The 22,481-nt window shown below is 37.0% G+C and overlaps 1 protein-coding gene across 5 annotated transcripts in view; it reads right to left on the reverse strand.

The window, feature by feature from the left end:
* The window catches only part of LOC120371690 (phosphatidylinositol-binding clathrin assembly protein-like), a 49,896-nt gene that overhangs the window by 15,884 nt on the left and 11,531 nt on the right, over positions 1 to 22,481 (reverse strand). For 3 of the 5 annotated variants that reach the window (XM_039487747.1, XM_039487748.1, XM_039487750.1), the window contains exons 2-13: positions 19,069 to 19,211; positions 15,992 to 16,067; positions 14,919 to 15,021; positions 14,655 to 14,748; positions 14,419 to 14,530; positions 12,877 to 12,983; positions 12,201 to 12,242; positions 9,539 to 9,624; positions 5,982 to 6,105; positions 3,258 to 3,394; positions 2,592 to 2,698; positions 1,299 to 1,445 (exon numbers count right to left, since the gene is read on the reverse strand). In XM_039487747.1, coding sequence (XP_039343681.1) covers positions 1,299 to 1,445; positions 2,592 to 2,698; positions 3,258 to 3,394; positions 5,982 to 6,105; positions 9,539 to 9,624; positions 12,201 to 12,242; positions 12,877 to 12,983; positions 14,419 to 14,530; positions 14,655 to 14,748; positions 14,919 to 15,021; positions 15,992 to 16,067; positions 19,069 to 19,211 — 1,278 coding nt within the window. The remainder of the gene's footprint in view (positions 1 to 1,298; positions 1,446 to 2,591; positions 2,699 to 3,257; positions 3,395 to 5,981; positions 6,106 to 9,538; positions 9,625 to 12,200; positions 12,243 to 12,876; positions 12,984 to 14,418; positions 14,531 to 14,654; positions 14,749 to 14,918; positions 15,022 to 15,991; positions 16,068 to 19,068; positions 19,212 to 22,481) is intronic. The other 2 variants (XM_039487751.1, XM_039487749.1) reach the window with 1 other exon arrangement.

Consider the following 22,481-nt stretch of genomic DNA (forward strand, 5'->3'; position numbering starts at 1 on the left):
GAGATAACGCTGCCCACTTATTTACAATGTCACCAGAAAATGAGGACAGGTATATGCATGGCACTTTTGTAGCCGGCATTGCAAGGAATTTACATGCCAGGTATACTAAACATTCGCATGCCCCTTTATACTTTGACCATCATTCCAGAGTACATGCTTCCATGCTGATGACGCGTGTTAAAAAATGTGTTAATTAGATTTGTGACTGAACTCCTGGGGGAAAATTGTATGTCCTCTGCTCTGTTTTACCTGCATTCTGCCATATATTTCATGTTATAGCAGTCTCGGATGATGACCCAGCACATGTTCATTTTAAGAACACTTTCACTACAGATTTCACAAAACACAAAGAAAGTACCAATGTGAGATTTCTAAAGACAGCTACAGCCCTCGACCCAAGATTTAAGAATCTGAAGTGCCTTCCAAAATTTGAGAGGGATGAGCTGTGGAGCATGCTTTCAGAAGTCTTGAAAGAGCAATACTATATGATGCGCAAACTACAGAACCCAAAGCACCAAAAAAGAAAATCAACCCTCTGCCAGTGGCATCTGATGCAGATAATGAAAATGAACATGCGTTGGTCCGCACTGCTTTCGATTGTTAATGAGCAGAACCCATCATCAGCATGGACGCATGTCCTCTGGAATGGTGGTTGAAGCATGAAGGGACATATGAATCTTTAGCGCATTTGGCACAAATATCTTGCCACACTGGATACGACAGTGCCATGAGAATGACTGTTCTCACTTTCAGGTGACACTGTAAACAAAAAGCAGGCAGCATTATCTCCTGCAAATGTAAACAAACATCTGTCTGAGCGATTGGCTGAACAAGAAGTAGGACTGAGTGGACTTGAAGGTTCTAAAATTTTACATTGTTTTATTTTTGAATGCTTTTTTTGTACATAAAATTCTACATTTGTAGGTTCAACTTTCATGTTAAAGAGATTGCACTACAGTACTTTTATTAGGTTAATTGAAAAATACTATTTCTTTTCTTACAGAGCAAATACTTGTAATCAAAAAATATAAAGTGAGCATTGTATACTTTGTATTCTGTGTTCTAACTGAAATCAATATATTTGAAAATGTAGAAAACATCCAAAAATATTTAAATAAATGGTATTCTATTATTATTTAACAGTGTGATTAATTGCATGATTGGGCTGTCAAGCGATTAAAAAAATTAATAGCGCTTATTTTTAATATTAGAAGGGATTAGAAACATACAAAGAGTTATGCAACCCAGTTTGCTATCACTATTGTCTCCATTTGGAAAGAAATTAGAGGATGTTTTACCACTAAACTGTTCCACTGTTTGTTTGGAGGTAAAGGTGGAAGAGACGAAAGGGATAGTAGATTTTACAGCTTCTTCAACTGGCTTCATGTCAAAGATGTCCAGATGGGATGGAGAACCAACACAACCATTTGAGGATGAGAAAGGACCTTTCAGATATAGAAGAAATAAAGAAAGGAAAGAAGAGAATCTAGAGTTCAAATAGCACACAGAGAAGCACAGAGATTGTGAACATCACAATATAAAAGTTTCCCAGAACTAGGGTTAAGCAAACTTATTTGAAATAAATGTCTAGCTATAATTTTTCCCACATGGTGTCTGGGTTGGGCAGAACAGTTTTACTGAAACTCATACCAGTATCCTTGCCTCAAGGGACAATATTTAATTCTGATGTTTTTCACATCATCATCCTGTTAAGAAAAAAGACATTTACTCACCTGTGAACTGAATTCCCGGAAGGCACTACCTATGGAGACACATTCCTGGGCCTCCAAGCTTAGCAAATGGCACTGGGATCATTCACAGCTCCACTGACTAACACACTACCAGTTTTAGTGGTGGCAACATTTCCTTATTTAAGTGTTTATAAAAACTGCACCTTGTTAGTTAACAAGTTCTTCCCTCAGGTAATTCAATGGCATTTGTGCATGTGCAAGTTGAAGTAACTGAAGTTAATGAGAGATGCATGTCCAAATGGAAGGACAGAATTTGGCCCTGTGTTTTCCCAGTTAAATTTGCTTTGTTTACGATGAAGTATCAATTTTTACTATCATCAAAAATTGCAAAGCCAATTGCTGTAGCTGCAGTGGAGCAAGCTGTAATCTACTCTACTTCACACATTAACACAAACAGTCACCTAAATTTTAATTCCATAGCTTTACTATGGCTCTACTAGAAGAATGCTCCTCAAGTCCATTGTTTGCAGTAAAAGAATAAAACCAACTCTAGATTTCACATATTTCTTGTCAGAGAAATAACTTTTTAAGTTTGCAAATTTAAACAGGAGTTTGTTAACTGTGCTCCAAATTTGTTTTCTGCCATAACAGAATAACGTGTAATTTCTCTAAAATACAGAATGCAATGTTCTTTAATGCATTTAAACTTAATGTCAACTCTAAGATGGACAGTTTCATCTCTTATCAAGGTAAGAAATAGTATTTGGATTTCTGGCAGTTAACTGAACATACAACTTAATCCTTACGCATGAGTTTTTGTTTTAGTCAGACAACGATAACAGATGAATTCCCAGATACTAAGACTATTACCTATTCTGTTAAACCACCATAGTAACTTACCTCCCCCCCATGCACTGCTTGCTGATGTTGCTATAGCTGGAGTACTCTGTACAGTTGGAACAAATGCAGGTTGAAGATCAAAGAGATCACTGGAAAGGTTAGGCATGCTGAAAATAGAGAGAAAAAATATGAGCTACACAAGTTAATTATTAAGCAGCATTTGGTCTGCTTTCTGATTTAAATTTCCTGAGCAGATTAAAGAAGAATGGAGTTTGTTTTTAAGTGTTTGCACACATGTCCCAACTCCTAGAAATACCAACAGCTAAAAATATATCCAATATGCATTTAATGCAATTTTTGAAGTATGTGGTTTGCACAAAATATTTTTGTTTGCTACAGCCTCCAATATTCAATTTCATTGTACTTAGCTATTAGAATTACAGAGTAATTCATGTGTGTCCAAGTTTACTTTTCTGGAAGTCATAGTGAAGGCCAAGAATGGTGCTACAGGACATAACTGTCCCCCCCCTCCAACCCCTACCACACACACTCTCAAGTGAGGCATTTAAAGTTTGGTCTAATATCAAGAAAATCTCACAGTCAGCAATAAGATTATTCTGACTCTGGAGAAATATATTCTGTAAAGTTTATCTATGCCTTTCAATTTTTCAAGCAATTGGCCAAGGCAGTGTTTTACACTTGCTTAGGGAAGAAAGTGTCCCTCACCTACTGGTTGTAGGTGCTGGTGCTGCGAAGAGGTCAACAGCTGTAGTGGTATTCACACTTTTCCCTGATAAGGTGCTTGGAGATGCTGATGTAGAAGTGGAATTTGGTACTACAGAAATCTCTTTTAACCGCTGCTCCTGAAAGATAAATTGAGAGACATACTAATTAATTTAAACTTAACTGTACTAGCTATTCAATCTTCGAAAGTACTATTTTTCAAGAAGGATTTTTAGTAATAAAGGCTTGATTAACACCAATCACATATTCTTTAGGGATGCCCAAGAAATAGAAATATAGCTAGCTGAATTATTGCTAGCTGAAATATTAAGGGAAAAGTGGAAATCTCAAAATTATGTTGAAACATCAATAATTTGACAAAGAACAAATACCAGGATGTTTAGTTTTGAAGCTAGCACACCATACTTGACTCATGCTGTTGGTCCCATAGTACATGCTTATTGTCTACTGTGGCATACATTTATATAGCACCTATCACTGTAGGATAGGCATATGCTTTACAGTGTTTAGATTACAAACATTTGCTATGTAAAAGGAACTAACTTCTCCTGCAAGGAGGTTCCTGACCTCTGGAACATTCCAAAGTTACATAAATATTATGGTCCAGGCCCAGCAGGTAGCTAACACTAGATAAAGGTGAATCTTTATAAACTACCCTGTATAGGGTGGAGACAAACTGATTATGAATACCCATCTCTAAACATTTGTTTGTACTAGACACATTTCTAGTAGTATGTGACGTAGAATTGGAGGAGGTGAACGATTTTAAATATCTTGGTAGTTACATATCGGCTGATGGTAATATTCAGAAGGAGATATCTACCAGAATCGGTCTTGCAGCAACTGCATTCTATAGACTTCAGAACATTTGGAGGTCAGCCATCTTGCAAATGAAAACCAAGGTAGAGATCTACAGGTCGAACGTCCGCTCTGTGTTGCTTTATGCGGCGGAAACATGGGAGGACCAACAAGAAGATAGAAAGTCGGCTTCGGGGTTTTGAAGGGAGGTGTCTTAGGCGAATTCTTAACATACACTGGCCGCAGCGTATCACCAATGTTGAAGTGAGCCGATTAACGGGCATTAACAACATAGTGGATGAAGCCAAACAACGAAGATGGAGATGGTTGGGGCATGTGTTGAGAATGGGTGCTGACAGACACCCTCATATTGCCCTACGATGGACACCACAAGGAAGAAGGAGGAGAGGTAGACCATTGGGGACGTGGCGAAGGACCATTGAAGAGGAAATGAAAGGCATGGGAATGAAGTGGGATGAAATTTGCTACCTCACTCAAGAATGAAATGAATGGAGGAGAACGGTTGATGCCTTATGCTCCACTGGGAGTGAATAAGAGGAAGACGACGACGACGACACATTTCTGATGACTATCTACTTTAGGTTTTTATACTTCTGTCCATCATTGTTAAATTTGACAACATTTGAAGTTCCTAGCAGACTTCATGGAGTCTACCCCGCCTTCCTTTTCCTGACAACAGCTCTGCTTGGGTGCATGTTTGTTTTTGAAATACTATTTAAGTCAATGGAATCTCTTTTCTATGCATGTCAATGGGAATTTTGAAAAATAAATGTGAGTTATTTGAAGAAAAAACAAAAACATGTTGATAGTAGTAGGAGAGCTTTTCATTCCAGAAGGCAACTGCCAGCAAAATTTTATTTTTGCATTTAATTAAGATCTCTGCTCCTTATCAATAATTTAACCTGCCTCCTTCTCCTATATAAAGGAAAATCTAGCCCAGTCAGCCAGCAACCAAGCCTAGATTTCGAATACAGAAAAACAGCTCACAAGTCCTACCAAACTTGATGGCAAATTCCAAGCACAAAGAAGTGCTCCTTTTTTGCACCTCCAACCCCCCCCCATCCCCGGTTAATTAACAACAATAAGACAGAAATACCCCAAAGATACTCATCAACTGCCTAGCTCACTTCATCTCACCAACCACATGTCTATACTAGCTATGTCTCTCTATACCACACCACATTCCCCAGAGGGAGCTACTACAGAAATAGGATTTTGAAGGACTAATTTCCAGTTCTCCAACAATAGTGGGATGCTGCCATGGCGGCCTCTGAGCAAGTAACAGAGGGCAAATAAAGGAAGAGTCTTTAAGGAACCAAAAGGGGGAGGCAGGACAGACAAAAAACAAAAACGAAAAACAAGCTCATTTTCCTGAGACAGGCCACTAGTTTGTCAAAACTGTAATTTAAAGAGGACATAGATGTGCCCTGGGATTGAAAAATAAACTGTGGTGCAAGATTAACACTTTTGCCTTTCTATATTTTCATGGACAGGGAAGTCAACTATTGTCCTGTCCACACTGGAGCATTATGAGTAGTAATATGGCTCTTGCCCCAGGATTCTAGCTTATGCGGACATAAGAGCTATACTTGCTAAATCATCCTAAATATAAAAACCTACGTGGACAACATGTATTCTGACAAAATGTGTACCCAATCTATTTTAGAAGTATACGTGAATAAAGTGTTCAGATTTTAGTTATCAAGTTATGCAATCACGGCAAGAGCCACCATTTACTGGAAGCCACCATGCTTGCATATTTAGGGGAAAATCTGGCCCACTGAAGTGACTGGAAGTTTCTCCATTGACTTCAATGGGACCAGGATTCCACACACAAAATATTTAACCATCGGGTCCCGGAACACCAATCCTTAAAAGATAGAATACCTTAAGTGCTTGCAGTCTAGCTTGTTCTTCCTCCAAAGCTTGCTGTTTCTCTTTCTCATCCATTTTGCTAAATGACATTCCTGTGTTGGCAAGTGTGGAAACAGCACTGGATAGGGTGCTCGCTCTAAAATAAAGTTTCATCAAGAGAATGATTTTTTTAAATTGTGACCTTTAATTTGCATCCAAAAGGCACCGGAAGTGCTTCATAGATAGTATGCTATGTGTGTCTGGACTCAGCACTAAATACAATCACCTTTTGGTGAGGAAAAACAGCAAACGCATAATACTGTACATTTGGGACAAGCGTAAAGAAGGGGACAAGTGTAGAATTAATTATTTTCCCATGGTTTCAGCTGAAGAGATATCAGATCAATAATCAAGTACAGAATTTCATATAGATGTTTGTGTTTTGGCCACACAATTTATATACCTGCTGTAAATATGATACTTTAAATAAGTTGAACAAAATGGCAAATGGCATATATAAACAGGTGTGTGTTAGTATTTTATATTGACAGGAGAAAGAGCACTTGTAAATCTGTAAGGAGCTAGTGAGCTAGCACACACCCACACACACTTGATGCTGTAGAGCCAAACCCTCCCAGCTACTTTTGAAAATCTGAGGTAAGAGGCTCAAGCGATGACTCTGCTGCAATGCAGAACTGTGGCTGTCTGAAAAACATGCACACCTATGTTGACTTCATCTCTCAAAAAAGGAGTTTGCCAAAAAAAAGGGTGTTTTGTCCAACTCTCACAAACACTGATTGTACATATTATTGTATCTTTTGGTGAAGAAGCTAAAACTATATCCATCTCTTCCTCACCTCATCATTCAATGACAACGCATCTTTCAGTAGGAAGAATAAATGGATTTGCCATCATCCCATCCAAACGCACAGCTTGGTAAGGAGCCAAATGGGGACAGTGGTGTGAAACACCATAACATGCCCCATTTTAAGGTGGGGAGGTAGTCAGCCATTCAAAATTCTATTAGCATGATTTTTCTGCCATATATGTGGCAAGCATGGCTTACCAATCAGTGCAGCAAAAACAACATGGCATTCCTGATTAGTGGCTGTCCTATGAAGGCTGGTTACCAGCGATTAGCACAGTGAAATTTGGTTAGCATACCAAAAATATCATGGGATCATATGCAAGCAGTATCTGTTACAGAAAGCTGCAACTACTTGGTAACTAAACAGGACTTGAAACAAGATCCAGTAGAGGATTTGCATTTTTTACCCATGTGTAATAAGCACTAGTTTTGGAATAACATGTCATGAACAATCTTAAAAACTAATGGCTGTGCTCTTCAATTTCCAGCATGACTATGATTCTAAGTTTGTATACCATGCTTTTGATCATCATCATGCTATCTGAGCAAGTGTAACCATAGTCTGGCTTCTGAGTTCAGATAATGCTAATCACAATTAGGAAGCTACGCTAGGTGCATTCAGGCAAGGTGGAAGTAAGAAGCAAATTTTGCATTTGATAATCAATCAGATCCCAGAATACCATAGTTGGGTCTGGATTTGCCTACTGGTTGAAGTCTACCACATGCTGTGAGACTGCAGGAAATGGAAACATCTTCACATAGCCCAGGGACCGGCAACCTTTGGCATGAGGCCCGCCATGGTAAGCGGGCCAGTTTGTTTACTTGCCACGTCTGCAGGTTCAGCTGATCGTGGCTCCCCTGGCCATGGTTCGCCGTCCCAGGCCAATGGGTGCTGTGGGAAGCGGCATGGGCTGAGGGATAGTCTATCGACATATTTCGGAGTATCAACTGTGTAGTCTTTATCCGCAAAAAGAACAGGAGTACTTGTTGCACTTTAGAGACTAACAAATTTATTTGAGCCACGAAAGCTTATGCTCAAATAAATTTGTTAGTCTTTAAGGTGCAACAAGTACTCCTGTTCCTATCGACATAGGAGGCACAGGAGGATCTGAAGTAACATCAGTTACCCTGCCTGTGTGCAAGGATGAACAGACAGTAGTGAGAATGGCCCACATATATCTGACAGGAGAAATTTGCCCTTAAAGTTTACTATTTTCCTGCACCCCCCACAACAACAGTGGGAGAGGAGATAATTTCCATAAACACATTCCCAACTCTCTGCATCCATCTCTTACACCTTCTGCAACTCATTAAATCTCTACTTAAAAAGCAATACTACTTTTACAAAAGTAAAGTTGGTGACATAGGCCAAAAGTGATAATATCTTCAACAGACTGGGTCTACCTTTAATTTACAAGTCTAATAGCTTGCTGCTTGGACTGGGAAGTGCATCCCATGATGGGGTCCTTCCATCTCTTAATTATCACGAGGGATATTGCATAGGAGTATTGCCAGGTCCTGAAGAAGTCATATCCAATACTCAGGCAGAAGGACAATGATTATGAGGTCATGAATAAATATTACTTAACATTTAGCACTGTACAAATTATTAGGTAGTCACAATTGCTGATTTTGCAAGTCGCAAAGTAACTTGCTCAAGGCTATGGAGGAAGTCAGTGGCAGAATCTGGATTAGAGCTCAGGACATCTTGATTCCTGTTCTCTCCAAATTCAAAAGAAAAGAAAAAATAGAATAAAGAGATGTTACAGATCAAATAAGAAAAAAAAAAAAAGACTCCTTACATGTGTTTAAAACCCCTTTAAGACTACTGAAATTAAAAATCTTTACAAATCTAATTTAGTAGTCATTATCTGTATTTTAATATATTAATTTTTGTTCTTCATTCATCATGAACAATTAAAACAATCTGCTTCAGTTTCTGATTCTGCACATTAAGACAATTCTACAAGATGTCTGCTTCAAACATTGAGGAGGAATATTCAAATAATAAAATCTTATCTCCCTAATATTAGGTTTCTAAACAAACTCCTACATGGAACTCCTTCGGATACTGGGAAATATTTCACCACTCACCTTAAGTTTCTCTGAAGAAATTTTCAGTATCAAGCACAAGGAAAGTGACAAGTTCTTAGAGGCTTCTGAACTATTTTACGCAACAATAATGCCACAAGAAAGCAAAATAAATAAAATAAAGGTAGTAGGGTAATCCATATTTTGGGGTTAAGGAATTACACAATAAGGTTAATTAACACAACTGATAGGTCTTTAGAAGAACTTGTATTCTGCAATATACACACCAGATAGCAAGCACTGAAGGCATGTGTGTACTTTAAAAGCCAGTTAAATTCTCATGACTTGTCAGACTACTTTAACAGATAAGGTAAAAACGTTTTGAGGAAAGCTATTATATGTGGCCTCAGCTCAACACTTTGCTACTACAGTTGTATGTTAAAATGCACTAGATAAGAACATTTAATGTACATTCAAGTAATATCCTCTACTAACAGAGCAACACTATTCATAAAGCTTGAGTCTATGCTTTCCACACTTACTAAAAAAGGAAAACACATTGTTTCCTTCCACTTACTTCTAGGAGGATGCGAGTATCTCAGGGAAGACCTCAAACTTACCGATTCTCTTTGTACTGAGGTATTTTGAGTATTAAAATATAAGACATCTTTGTGATCCACTTGATGCTTACCTGCTGGCAGCTGAGACTTCTTTCGTTTTTTTCCCCTCTAGAGAAGCCAAATGCTGTTCCAATGCTTCAAGCAAGCTGCTGGGTGCCTAAAGTTAAAGTTCTCATAAAACATCTGCTTGATAACAATGCATTATCATCTTGTGTACAGATTAATTCCCCCGTCCACCAACTAAACAATTATGCATTTCTTTTTAGATCATACACTTGAATTCGATTTGCAAGATTCATTTTTTGGCAATATCCCCTTTTCAATCAAAATATGCAAACATGATCACTAAACGCTGGTTTACGAAACAGAAGTTCCCCCAAATGGGCACATGTATAGAAGCAAAGATTGGAATTTTCTAGCAACAGCATTAGCTGTGTTAAGCACTTCAGTAACAAGGCAGGTCAGTTAATTATACTCAGCTCTAATTAGCATGCCCCAAAACTGTGAGAGTGCTTACAGAAAGTGTTAATTCTCTAGCTACAGTAGCAAAAAAAAAAAAAGGGCAAGATATACTTTCATTTGTCTAAAATCCATAAACAAATTTAAATCAGATGATATATCCTTTCAACCAGTGTGAGCAAACAATTATCTCAGTACAACGGGGAACTACCTTTTAGAAACTGAAGTATAACCCACATAACCACTTTACTGGAAGCAACAAAATAGTTTTACTGCACTCACACCAACATAGAATATTAATTGCTATTCCTTTACCACTCATATCTTTATGGCAAGTTAACATTCCCTCCCTCTTTTCTCAGATCCATCTGTGAACTAAAATCAACACATGATACCAGCAGTTCTTATAATCTAGACATTAAAACTGACTATACGGTGATAGTTTTCAGTCAGGACAAAAGTGTTATACATGAAATGTTTTTTTTAAAAAGCAGACTTCTCCGGCATTCCACTATCCCTAGCAAAAAGCTAGGTTTTAAAATGCCACAGTACAGACTTTTTAAAAAAGTGAAATAGCTAAACAGTAGACTTCAGTAAATGTGTTTAAAATACCACAAATAAATTTACAAAGTCTTTCTATATCTGGAAACCTTAATCTCTCTCTGAAGTGCTTAAGATTGAGTGAATGAGGCACCTGAACTACTGACAAATGGATGAACAGAAGCAAGCAGCTAATAAAGTAGAAGAATAAACCACACCAAAATCCGGTGCTGATTTAGTTCTTAGTAAGATGTAAGAAAAAGTAGCCAGCCGCTGATAAAAAGCCTTGTCTACATGGGCAAAAATAGGTGTCTTTTTTTATTCAAGTTAGTTTAACTCAATTGAAATTTCCCCTCAACACTGACTGACCCAGTTTAACACCATTAACAATGTTTCAGATGATCCTAGCCTTTTTCAACCCCTCCTTGAAAATAAACCTGCCTTTAAGGGCAGGGCTGCTAGTCTGGCTTTGGAGCAAGAATTTTCTCTCCACTGTTTTACACATAGGCCTCCCCGTCGTCAACACAGCCATGGCTCCATAAATTGACTGGATTAGAATAGACATGGACTCTCACAAACAAGAGAGCAAGTCCAGAAATGGGAGTTTCTTGGCCAGTTACAAGTCCTCATCTTTGGTCTCTAGAGATCTGATGGCCACTTCTACAGCTGCCTATGAAGTATATACCAATAAATCGTTGAAAGGAACTAACAAGTGTCTAGACTGGTACAGAAGATAGACAGGCAGTGTTTTTGTTGGTCTACTTAGACCAGGCAAAGAGAAATCAACTATTTCAAGAAATCCAGATTGTTTTATTACAAACAAAGAAATAGCAAAGTCCCAAAAAAGGGGAATATGTTGTTATGAATATTAACAACATTGATAGGGGTGGGAAATTTTCACAAAGATCAGAGACTAGTGCTATTTAGTTTGTAAAAAAAATTACAAAGATTAGATGGAGGTATACTGTACAGAACAATGAATGGCACAAAGAAAGACAGATGGGTGCTGTAATAAACACTTTCCATAATAAAATAAAAAGGTCTTCTTATAAGGATGGTCAATGTTCCTCTAAATTGATTATACATACCGATTCCATCTGTACGGTCCCCATTCCAATTTATCAAGACACCTAGAATCAACCTAGTTTATTCTGCCTTGTAAATTACCCTCACCACCCGATTTCCTAGTGTCTCCCATCATTAAAGTTTTTGGGGAGCAGGGACTTTATTTGTGTGCATATCTTACAGTGCTGAACATATGGCTGGTGCCAATATAAATATCAGTAGACCTACATTGTTATCTTTGTGCACCTTGGAAAAGCTTCCATAGCTGAGTAACAAAGCTTAAGATATAGGTATGTACTGCTGTGTAACTTTGTATGAAACCTGTTGCTTGAATGGAGTTGAGTGTTTTCCCCAAGATGTGGCACAGTATGCCTGTGTACTTGAGAGGCAGATTCACAAAGGATTCAAAGGAAAAACTTCTGTTTTAGTAAAACTATCCCCATAAACCAGATAAATGTCACTGCTTTAAAACAGAACTCTTATTAAAGAATTGCAGAACCCTTTAAGAACTGTGTACATATAACAATCTATGAAAAAAGTGAACATGTATATTTCCATATATAAATATATGGAAGAGAATATATTCTCAGGATGAATATGATATACATTAACCATTAAAACACAAAGGACAAAAGAACTGGGTTAAATTAATATGAAATGTACACTGACCTGAGTAAGATCTGGAATGTCACCCTGATCAATTCCAACTTGCTGGGTTCACAAAAAAGGGGGGGAAAAAAAATGTACATTACTACATGCAGCGGCAATGAAAAGAAAAACTGAGGTCTGAATGTTACACAGAAGCTAAGGTATCAAAAGGGACATGAATAACTTTCTGAACTGGTACACTGTTCATGCCAATTCTAACACAAGTTTTAAGCTAGAATTTCAGTGTATATGTCAAACAAGCTCAAACTATACTTCTATTTGCACTATTTCATGCAAAAATGCTGAAATTTACTGTAAGAGCTGGAAATAACACAGCTTGCTTGAATTTATGCTCTATTTGGAGCAGAAATATCAAAGGAATTCTTTGTAAATATTTATAAATATCATCCAGTCCAGTCATTTCCATCTACTAATCAATGTGTAAAAGCAGATTCTTAATAGCATTTTAGACAGAAAGGTTTACTGTGCTGTTAGTAATTGTTAGGCAAAGAAAGGTGCCTTAAAAATATCACTCAATATAGAAAAAAAGCATTTAAGCGACATTCAGATTCAGCAACCTACAGAAGTTTTATTTTGCACAGCAAATCACACAAACATTAGACTGTTTGTGATGGGACTACTGTACCAGTACAGATAGCTAAATGACACCCTTTTAATGAACTGTAAGTTTATTTACCTCTGCTACTTTGAGGAATTCTGACAATTTGGTCATTCTGGCTAGGAACTTTTTGTAAATATCCAAACCTTCTTTGCACTGGTTCTTCTTCATATCAAAATACTTTTCTGGAGAGTGTGAAAAAAAGGACATATGTAAAAAAGATACAAAAATACCCCAAACCCTTCTCCCCCAAAAAACTCCAGAACAAGAAAACTTTAACACTATTGCAAGAGATTTAAAAAGATACAACACTGCAAACAATAACTTTAGATAATTTTAGGGAGAGGAGATATTAACTAATACAGAAAGCCATGTTATCTTTAAGAGTAACGTGTTTCAGACTACTCATAATAATCTCCATATTTACAATGAGTTTGTTGATTTCAGCAAGTTATAACTTGGTGGACAGTTGTAGTCAGCCTGAATGTAAAGTGTTTAATGTGTTTTTAAATTCTTTGTCAGCTAAGCAGGACTTTATTTTGAAGAAAAATGTTTGCAGAAAGTCAGTCCATGAGATGCACTCAACCACTAGTAATGCAGTAGCTGATTTTAGTAAATTAAAAATGCACCATGAGTATTATCTATTTTTAAAGCATTTTTAAACTACACATCAACATCTCAATACTATGCATTTGTGGTTTGTAAATGGAGATATAAAATCTGAAGGAAGCATTTAAAATGAAAACTCAACTTTCACATGTATCCAACTTTGACTTGTCAATATTAATGTACAGTATCCTTAGGAGTAAACCTGTCAAACAGGAATAGTATTTGCACCCTTGAGTACTGAGTTTTATTTTTCATACTCAAACTTGTAGATTTTAATGCATCAATAAAATGAAATACACTGGCAGATTTACTGGAGGAGAGTGAAAGCAGAATCCAAAAATTATTAAATACATTATTTTACTGCTTTACTGTCTTTTTTGTGCAAGATTCTCACATTTTTTCCCCCCTTACTCTTGAATGCACAATCCACTTAAAAACCATATCTGACATATGTTAACCATAGCCAAGTACTCAGCAAGGTAGAACTCTACAATCTGCACAAGACCACGAACACCAGTTGTTAAAGTTGATAAAACAAAGACATGGGAAACCCAACAATGTGCACTGGGCACTGTGTATTCAGCAAATAAATAGTAAACTTTTTAAAAAAGTGTATGCCCAGTAAACCCAACACAGGCCAACCTACTTTAGAGCCCCTCCCCCAATTAAAGTGTACTTATAGGCTACACTATTTTATAACCTGGTTATAAGGAACATTCAAAACATTTCTAGTATTTCTAAAATAGAAATTAAGACAAGAATAACTCAGATTTACACTTCAGCTTGAAAAATAATAAGGCCTATATATCAATGTCTTTAAAGGTGAATCCTGCTGTCAGTGACAGCAATGATAAAAAAGTTACCATTGACTTCAACAGAAGCAGGATCTAGCCCTTAATTTGTTAGGCTATTAAACAGACTCAATTTGCTTTTAAATTTCTACTTCTCCCTCACTGTTTCCCCCAAAGATTCAAGAACATATGCACACATATACACACCAGTTCCACGTACCTAATAGGTTAATAACACCTTCATTATAGGCTGCAAAAAGCCTAATGGAATCTTTAAAGAGAAGCATGAAGGCAGCATTTATTACACCATTGGTTAATTCATTTGGATTTGCCTGTGTAGAAAGTGAAGAGATAGATTAAAAGTGTTGGTGGAGAGAAAAATATCAATAAAAGTTTCTTCCCATATCAATTAAATAAAATATTTTAACAATGAAATACAATTTAGAATGTGCTTACATCAAAATCAAGGAGCGCATCAAGCTGGTTCTGAATAATTGGAAGGGTTTTCAGAAGCTTTTCAGTATTCATAGTTCTCATCACTCCATCTATCCTACAATGTGTAAAATGCCAAATGTATAAATGTACATGTGACCTAGAACATATGATGCCTTGTATTTAACTACAGTTTAAAAGGCAGCAAAGTTCTATGGCAAGCATATACATGACTATTAGTAACCTCTTATATCTGAAATGAAAGGCAAAAAGGAGAATATTTCTTACCCTCTTTTCATTTTGGTGAAGTCAACTGCTACAAGTCTGTAAGAAAGTGCTTTTTCATTCAAGTATTTGCTATATCGCCTAATGAAGGTAGACATATCATAACCTGAAAATTAAATGTTTACTAGTTAGACATTTCAAAGAGGAAGACTATCTAATTTGTAATCATTTTCCAGTACTATTCTATAAGGTGTGTCATTGCTCACAACTTGTATAAGGAGAGAACTCCATGTTCACTTGCAGAGGCTCTAAAGCCTCCCTCCATATTCTTCTCTTATTTGCACTAGCCTTGAGGCACAGTGCAGCCACCATCTTCCCAAGTGATGACAACTCCATGGAAGTTATCTAGACTATGTTAATGCCTCACCTAACAACAGCAGGAGAGGCTACTGTTGGCAACCATGAGGCACTCTTATTCTTATAGTATACAGCTCACTGGAAACAGAAATCAGTCAAATGCTGAAGACTAAAGATGGGAACTACTGAACTTCAGCTACTGTAAAAAAAAGTATGCTCTCAAAAAAATACTAAAATATATATATTTTTGTCATCACACAAATTACCTCTAACACCTTACAGAGATCTGCATGAAAGGCTTTCACTAACCACTAGTAACGTGTTCTAGTGACCATATTATGAAGCTTGACAATTAATAACTCCCACCCATTGTGGAATGAAGCCATATGAAAAAGATTATTCCAGTGCTCATGTGTTAAGTTATAAATGCCTTTTTAAAAAGACACATGTAACTATAAGCACATTTCTAGCTCTCACCTGTGTAACTTTCAGCCATCCCATAATTTTCCCCGTTTCCTTTGCTTACTGTCATCACTTTGCACTGCATAATATAAATTAAGCCCTCTTTCACGGAAATGTCATTTTCTGTTAAACACCAGTGACTTACAATCACTACTAATGCAGAGCTAGAAAAATGCATATATTTAAGACATGAAAAAAAAATTGTTTCGTTATGTAGGGTTTTTTTTAAGGGGGGGGGTTGCTTCGCCAACCTTGTCTTGAAAAAGGTAATACTTTACTGTTTGCAACTTAGTTTTCACAAAGAAAAATATTCTTACCCTGCATGGCACTTTTGTCCAGGTAGTTGTTTAGATTGAACAATGTATTTCGGGATGCAAGATACTGGATAAAGCGCTGATGAAGGGGAAAAAAAATGTCAACTGCTTGAAAATTACTTTTTCTTCCATCAAATGTAATACATTTAAGAATCAGATTACAAAACAACTGCATGTAACTTGGGTATTTCAGAGGCAACATTTACTTTTATCTACAACGTACAAAAAAGTTGCAACAAAAACGATTCACCAAAACTTAGTAAACTAATGTGAATTAAATACATTAAATTTCAGAACTGAGCGTTCAGCAGAGGAAATTAGTTCAGTCTGAAGAAAAGCACTCCACTGTCCACACATGAAGCTACATTAGCATTGGAGGGAGTTGCTTACATGCCTTTTTAAGTAAAAGTTTTGTTAATTCTGTAGCTCACAGTAGGGAAATTGGAGAAAAACTATAGGTGCTCTAAAAGTTTCTTCTGTACGACTCTATAACTTCTATGTAAGGGTTAAAGAGACAATTACAAACTATTTAGGAATGTTTTTCTATTTTAACAGAGCTTTATAAAAACACTGAGACACTAAAGCTTTCAAGTATTTGTATAGTTATTAATGGAGTAATTAACTCACCTGGCATTATACTACTTCTAAGTATGTCTATAGCATTAGTCTCCTCCTCCTCCTGCTCAAATATTTGGCTAAACAGATGAGACAAGAAAGAGGAGACGACTAAATCTATAGCTTGACTTAATGTTATTTAAAAGGAAACTGCTTCATGAACAATTTAAGTCTCTCTGCCACTTTCAATACATATTAATATGCACACAATCATGTCTTCCTACAACTCAAACTATAAGTTAGAACTTCTTTTCAGGAAAAAAGAATAGTCACCACAGTTACAGGACTAACTGCACCGCTGACCTCTACTGAGTCTGAGCAGCTCCCCTCAGGTTAAAGCCGCATACCTTCACTTCTCTCAGGGTGGAATCCTGCAACCCCCTAGGTCTTGGGCTATAGCACGTTGCCTACCAACAATGATTGCTTCGAAGGGCCGGCTGAGTTTGGTACTGTAAGTCTGCCTTTAGTGAATTGTGACCAGTAGGCCTAGTTGGGAATTTTTCAATAAAACAGGTTTTTGTCTGAATAGTCCAATTTGTCAAAACGGAAACTTTACCTGGGAACATACCAGATTCAACAAAAAACTTTCATAGGGAAAGGTTTCTCAGGTTCAGTATGGCATTTCTGGTCAAAACCAGACACACAACCCACCCCAGAATATGCCAGTAGTGAGTGCACTCACCTAGTATGTAGAAGACCCAGATTCAACTCTCTGTTTTGCCTGATTCAGACCAAGGACTTGAACCTGAGTCTCTCACATCCTAAGTGTCCTAACCACCAGGCTGCTATTCTGGGGTGAGGTGGTTGTCTCTCTCTCTCTCTCTCTCCCCCGCTCTCTGACCCAATGAATTTTTTTTAATACACACTAACAGTTTCAAAAGACAGAAACAGACTCTATAGCCTGGAGGTAATGGTACTCATCGGGGAGATTGGAGACCCAGGTTCAAGTCATTAGTCTGAATAAGGTGAATACCCTCAATGCCAAGCTATCCAGGGGTGTGTCTCTTGTTTTTCCACCCAAAAACAAACAAACACACACACACACACCCCACCTCTGAAAGATCTTGGTTTCATCCCAATGCAGAACAGGGACATTTTAGAAATCTCAAACATGATCACAGGAGAGGCAAAGTATTTCCCACCCAGCTTCAGTGACCAGTGGCTAACACAGTGACTAGGCAGCTTTTTTAACACCAACCATTTTTATCCTAACAGTAGGAATACAGCAAAGCGAAGAGGAAACAGGTTTTAAAACTATGAAACAGTCTATACGCATGTCCATCTTAGTTAAAATTTAGGAAGGCCTGCTTTAGACCCTCCCACAGGGTCTGTGGCTGTGTCAGGCTGTTCTTTGTGAACAACTCCCTTATGACAATCTCCCTCACTGTGGACAGAGAGAAAATTTTGAACTGTTTATAGCCCTTTTGATCTGTTCCTTCTCAGCCTTGGCTGAGAAACTGTGTAACTTTGGCAAGAACCTGGAAGTAGCATCTTCACAGCTAATAGAGCTCAACAGTGATCTTAACCTCCTGAATTGTTTACAGGTGGTGTTTTATCTGGAGCCACTGTCTGCCCGTACTCTATTTCCAAACAGGCTGCTATAACTAAATCAACATATGCATATAATAAATTAACTCAATAGAGTCAATATTCCGTGACCTGAAGAAGAAGAGTTCTGTGTAAGCTAGAAAGTTTGTCTCTTCCAGCAACAGATTTTACTGCACCCACCATGTCTCTCTAAAGTCACAGTCATATACTGCCTATTTCAATAACCTGGTCAGACCCCTTGAAGATCAGGTCCAAATCTTTCACAGTGGTTCTTTAAATGTTTACATTTAAAGCAAAGGTAAAACTTTCTTCTAGAGATACTTTGCCTCAGCCACAATTCTGCACTCAGATTTCTGTCATATTCGCAACAGACAACCTATAATAAGCATGGGGATGCAGACTTGGATATTTGAGATGACGAGCTCTATTATCTGACATAAAAGGTTGACTGTTTAGGCTTCATTGGAAAGTTGAGAAATTGTGTACAATTAAAGATGAAATTTCTAATGTCATTTTGTGGTCTGGGAAAGAAAATCTGTCCCATCACTTACTATACCACAAGGTTTTAAAAATAAGTTTTGCTGATCTTTTGTTTTTAAACTGAACTAAACATAGGTGGTAAATGAATGTCAATAGTAGTTTAGGACGGAAAGTTACTGGAAAAGAGGCATGACATGGATTTAGACATCTACTGAGTTTTGTTTGAAATTAACTGACTTTATAAGTAGTGATGAATAGCACTTCACTAATTTTCTATCAGAAAGGTAATTTACAACCAATAATGATAGAAAAATTAAGTGTATTACTTTTTTCCCCCCCCCTTCAAGTTCACAGCTCACAACTATTTCTTTATGGCATTCTGATTTTTTTCCAGAGATGCCCCCATAATATAACTATCAGAAGGTAATCAGTCTTACCTCATTTCCATACATCATGAGGTGGTGTGTTGTAATTAGAGCTTTGAACACTACAACCCAGCTACTGTTAACAGTCCTCTCAAAAAGCGTGTCTGCCAGCTGTGGAATATTCACATTCATCTCATTTGTGCACTGGATTAGATCTAAAATAAAAAAAATAAAGCATTATGTTTAGACATTCAAAGATGCGACAGAAATAAGTTTCACAGGCTGAACATGTAACATGAATGTTAATTGCTTTATACAGGACTCCATACCATTTGAAAGCTTTAACCTGACGCATTAACAATTATATTTCCTTTTGGAGTTGCAAACCATAAACAGTCTGCCATCTCTTGCTTTATTTCCTTAATAGCAGCTTTACAGAAAATAAATGAAAACTAAACTAAAATGTGGAACTGAATTCTTTATTCTAAGCTTCTCTACTAAAACACATATCAATTTACTAGCGTAGACGTGCTCTAAAAGTTTTAAATAGAAAAAGGAAAAAATCCTTACATACATTACAATTCAAAAACTATATTAAGATAGAGTAAAATATATTATAGGGATGCTGCAATTATTCTCAAAATCAAGCATTACAAATTCAGAGTTAAGGTTAATTTAACTTTAAAAAATGGAAATACAAAGTTAGGGGCCACTCTCACAATCTTAACTTCACCCTCTACTGAACATAATGCAACAACCACATGATTAAAAGATATTAGTGAGCCCAGATTAGATTAAAGTGATTTTTAAAAACACACAAGATTCCCCCACTCCTCCTGGTGACATTATAGAATATTTACATTAAATTAAAAAAAAACTTTAATCCTAGGGTTTTCCACCCCCCATAAGATTTTAAGTCTTCGAAAATAGGAATCTACCAATATATGTAACAAAAGATGCTTGGACCACTAAAAAAACTGAACACTTGAGGTATCACCATCACTTGTATACCTATGTCCATTACAGATATGATAAAAAATTCATTTGTGCAATTTGCCATCACAATGGTATTTCTTATTTCATTACTTCCCCAATAAAAGTCACTTGAATGTCTTAATCTGTGTTCTCTGAACTCAGATAACAGCTTTATTCTTTGGTACACAAAACAAAATCAGTCTTCTAGCATGTGGCAATAATGAAACGAAAATCAATGGTACTTAGGAGCTTTTAAAATTTGTGTCCATTATCTTTTATTCCAGAAATGAAGCTCAATACCAATATAAGATACTAAGAATAAAAATTTCTATAGTTCTCTCTAGTAATACTAGTAAGCACTGATAGGATAAGCAAAAGGCAACATGGATTTGTCAAGAACAAATGACAAACCAACCTAAATTTTTTCTTTGATAGGGTTACTGGCCCAGTGGACGGGGGGAAAGCAGTAGACAGGATATATTCAATTTAATAAGGCTTTTGACATGGTCCCATATGATGCTCTCAAACAAACTAGTGAAATGTGGTTGAAATGAAATTACTATTGGGGGACGTGCACAACTGGTCGAAAAACGGTTATGAATGGTTTGCTGTCAAAATGGGATGCTGTATCGAGAGGGTCGCGTAGGGGTCTGCCTGGGTCCAATACTATTCAATATTTTCATTAGTAACTTGAAGAATGAAGTGGAGAATATACTTATAAAATTTGTAGATGGCACCAACTTGGAAGGGTTGCAAGTACTTTGGAGGACAGTGTTAGAATTCAAAATGACCTTGACAAATTGGAGAATTGGTCTAAAATCATCAAGAGGAAATTCAATAAAGATAAGTGCAGAGTTCTACACTTAAGACAGAAAAAACAAATGCCCAACTACAAAATGGGGAATAACTAGCTAGAAAGCAGTACTCTAGAAGAGGGTCTTGGGGGTTCACAGTGGATCACCAACTGAATGAGCCAACAATGTGATGAAGTTGCCAAAAAAAGCTAATATTTTGAGGTGTTTTAACTGGAGTCTCATGTAAGATACAGGAGGCAACTGTCCTGCTCTATTCAGCACTGGTGAGACCCCACCTGGAGTACTGTGTCCAGTTCTGGGCACCACACTCTAGGAAAGATGTGGACAAACTGGATAGAGTCCAGAGGAGAGCAACAAAAGTGATAAAGTGTTTAGAAAAACCTGACCTGAGGAAACATTAGAAAAACTGGACAAGCATAGTTCTGAGAACAGAAGACTTTGGGGGGGAGGGAGGTACCCTCTAAGTCTTGAAATATGTAAAGGACTGTTATAAATAAGTGAGTGATCAGTTGTTCTCCACATCTAATAAAGATAGGAGGAGAAGAGGTACTTGGCTTAATCTGCAGCAAGAGAGATTTAGGTTAGATATTAGGAAAAACTTTCTAACTATAAGGATAATTATGCTCTGGAGTAGGTTACTAAGGGAGGTTTGTGGAATCCCCAGCACTGTCTAACTGGTTATTAAAAACCTCCAAACACCTGTCAAGGGTTGTTTAGGTATATCTGGTCCTGCCTCAGCACAGGGGCTGGACTAGATGAACTCTCAACGTCCCTTCCAACCCTACATTTCTATGATGAGTAGCCAGCCACACTTTTGAACAAGTGAGGCATCCTGCAAACCTACCACCTTGGGATGCATTTTCGTCACATGATGGGAGCTCACCCACAGTGGTGACTAACGATACAATAGTATTTTTCACGTGAGCAGGGATCTTAGAAGTGAAATCATAAACCCAATAAAGTTAACGGCAAAATGAGTTATGGGTACTCAAGAATCTTACATGATCAAACCAAGGGTACAATCTTCGATCCAATGAAGGAAGTGGGAGTTGATTTAACTGAGATTAAGCCCTTAGTTTCCAAGTTCTTGCTGAACTAGAATTTGTATATCATTCTATCTACCAAAATTTGTCTTACATATTCATTTTCTACACAATTCCACTTTCAGTTTCTCATACACCGCAACCCAGACACTGTGGTGTTGTATTAGATGACAATTGAGGAATTTTTTTTTAGAAATCTTTCTACTGGAATATTTAATAAAAAGGGAGGGAGCTCATGGAAATAGTGTGCTTTATAGGCTAAAAGCTTGCTTTCACTAAACTTAAATTTGACATAAGTCCCTTAATAAGATTTTAAAAACACTTTAACATACAAATAATAATCTGGTTAAGGTTAGATTCATTCCACAGCTATGTTTATTCTTGTATGCAATATGTTGTAACCAAAACCAAACCTGTGACTACTATAGCTCGCTTGTTTTAGATCTCTAAATTCAAGGTATTAATTGCCTTAGTTACACATTAGCCAGATTCTGTTGTCCTTTAGCTGAACTCCTGCTGCTCTAGCATAGTTATGATTGTGAAATATTAGTTATCTTCCACTAGGCAGCTGGTAAATACTTTTTATAAAGGAACTGCTGCGGTTTTCATGATTTTAAAAAACTGAGTGACTTCTTCCAGAATAGATAGGTCT

The sequence above is a fragment of the Mauremys reevesii genome, linkage group 9 (genome assembly GCF_016161935.1).
Source record: "Mauremys reevesii isolate NIE-2019 linkage group 9, ASM1616193v1, whole genome shotgun sequence".
Lineage (NCBI taxonomy): Eukaryota > Metazoa > Chordata > Testudines > Geoemydidae > Mauremys > Mauremys reevesii.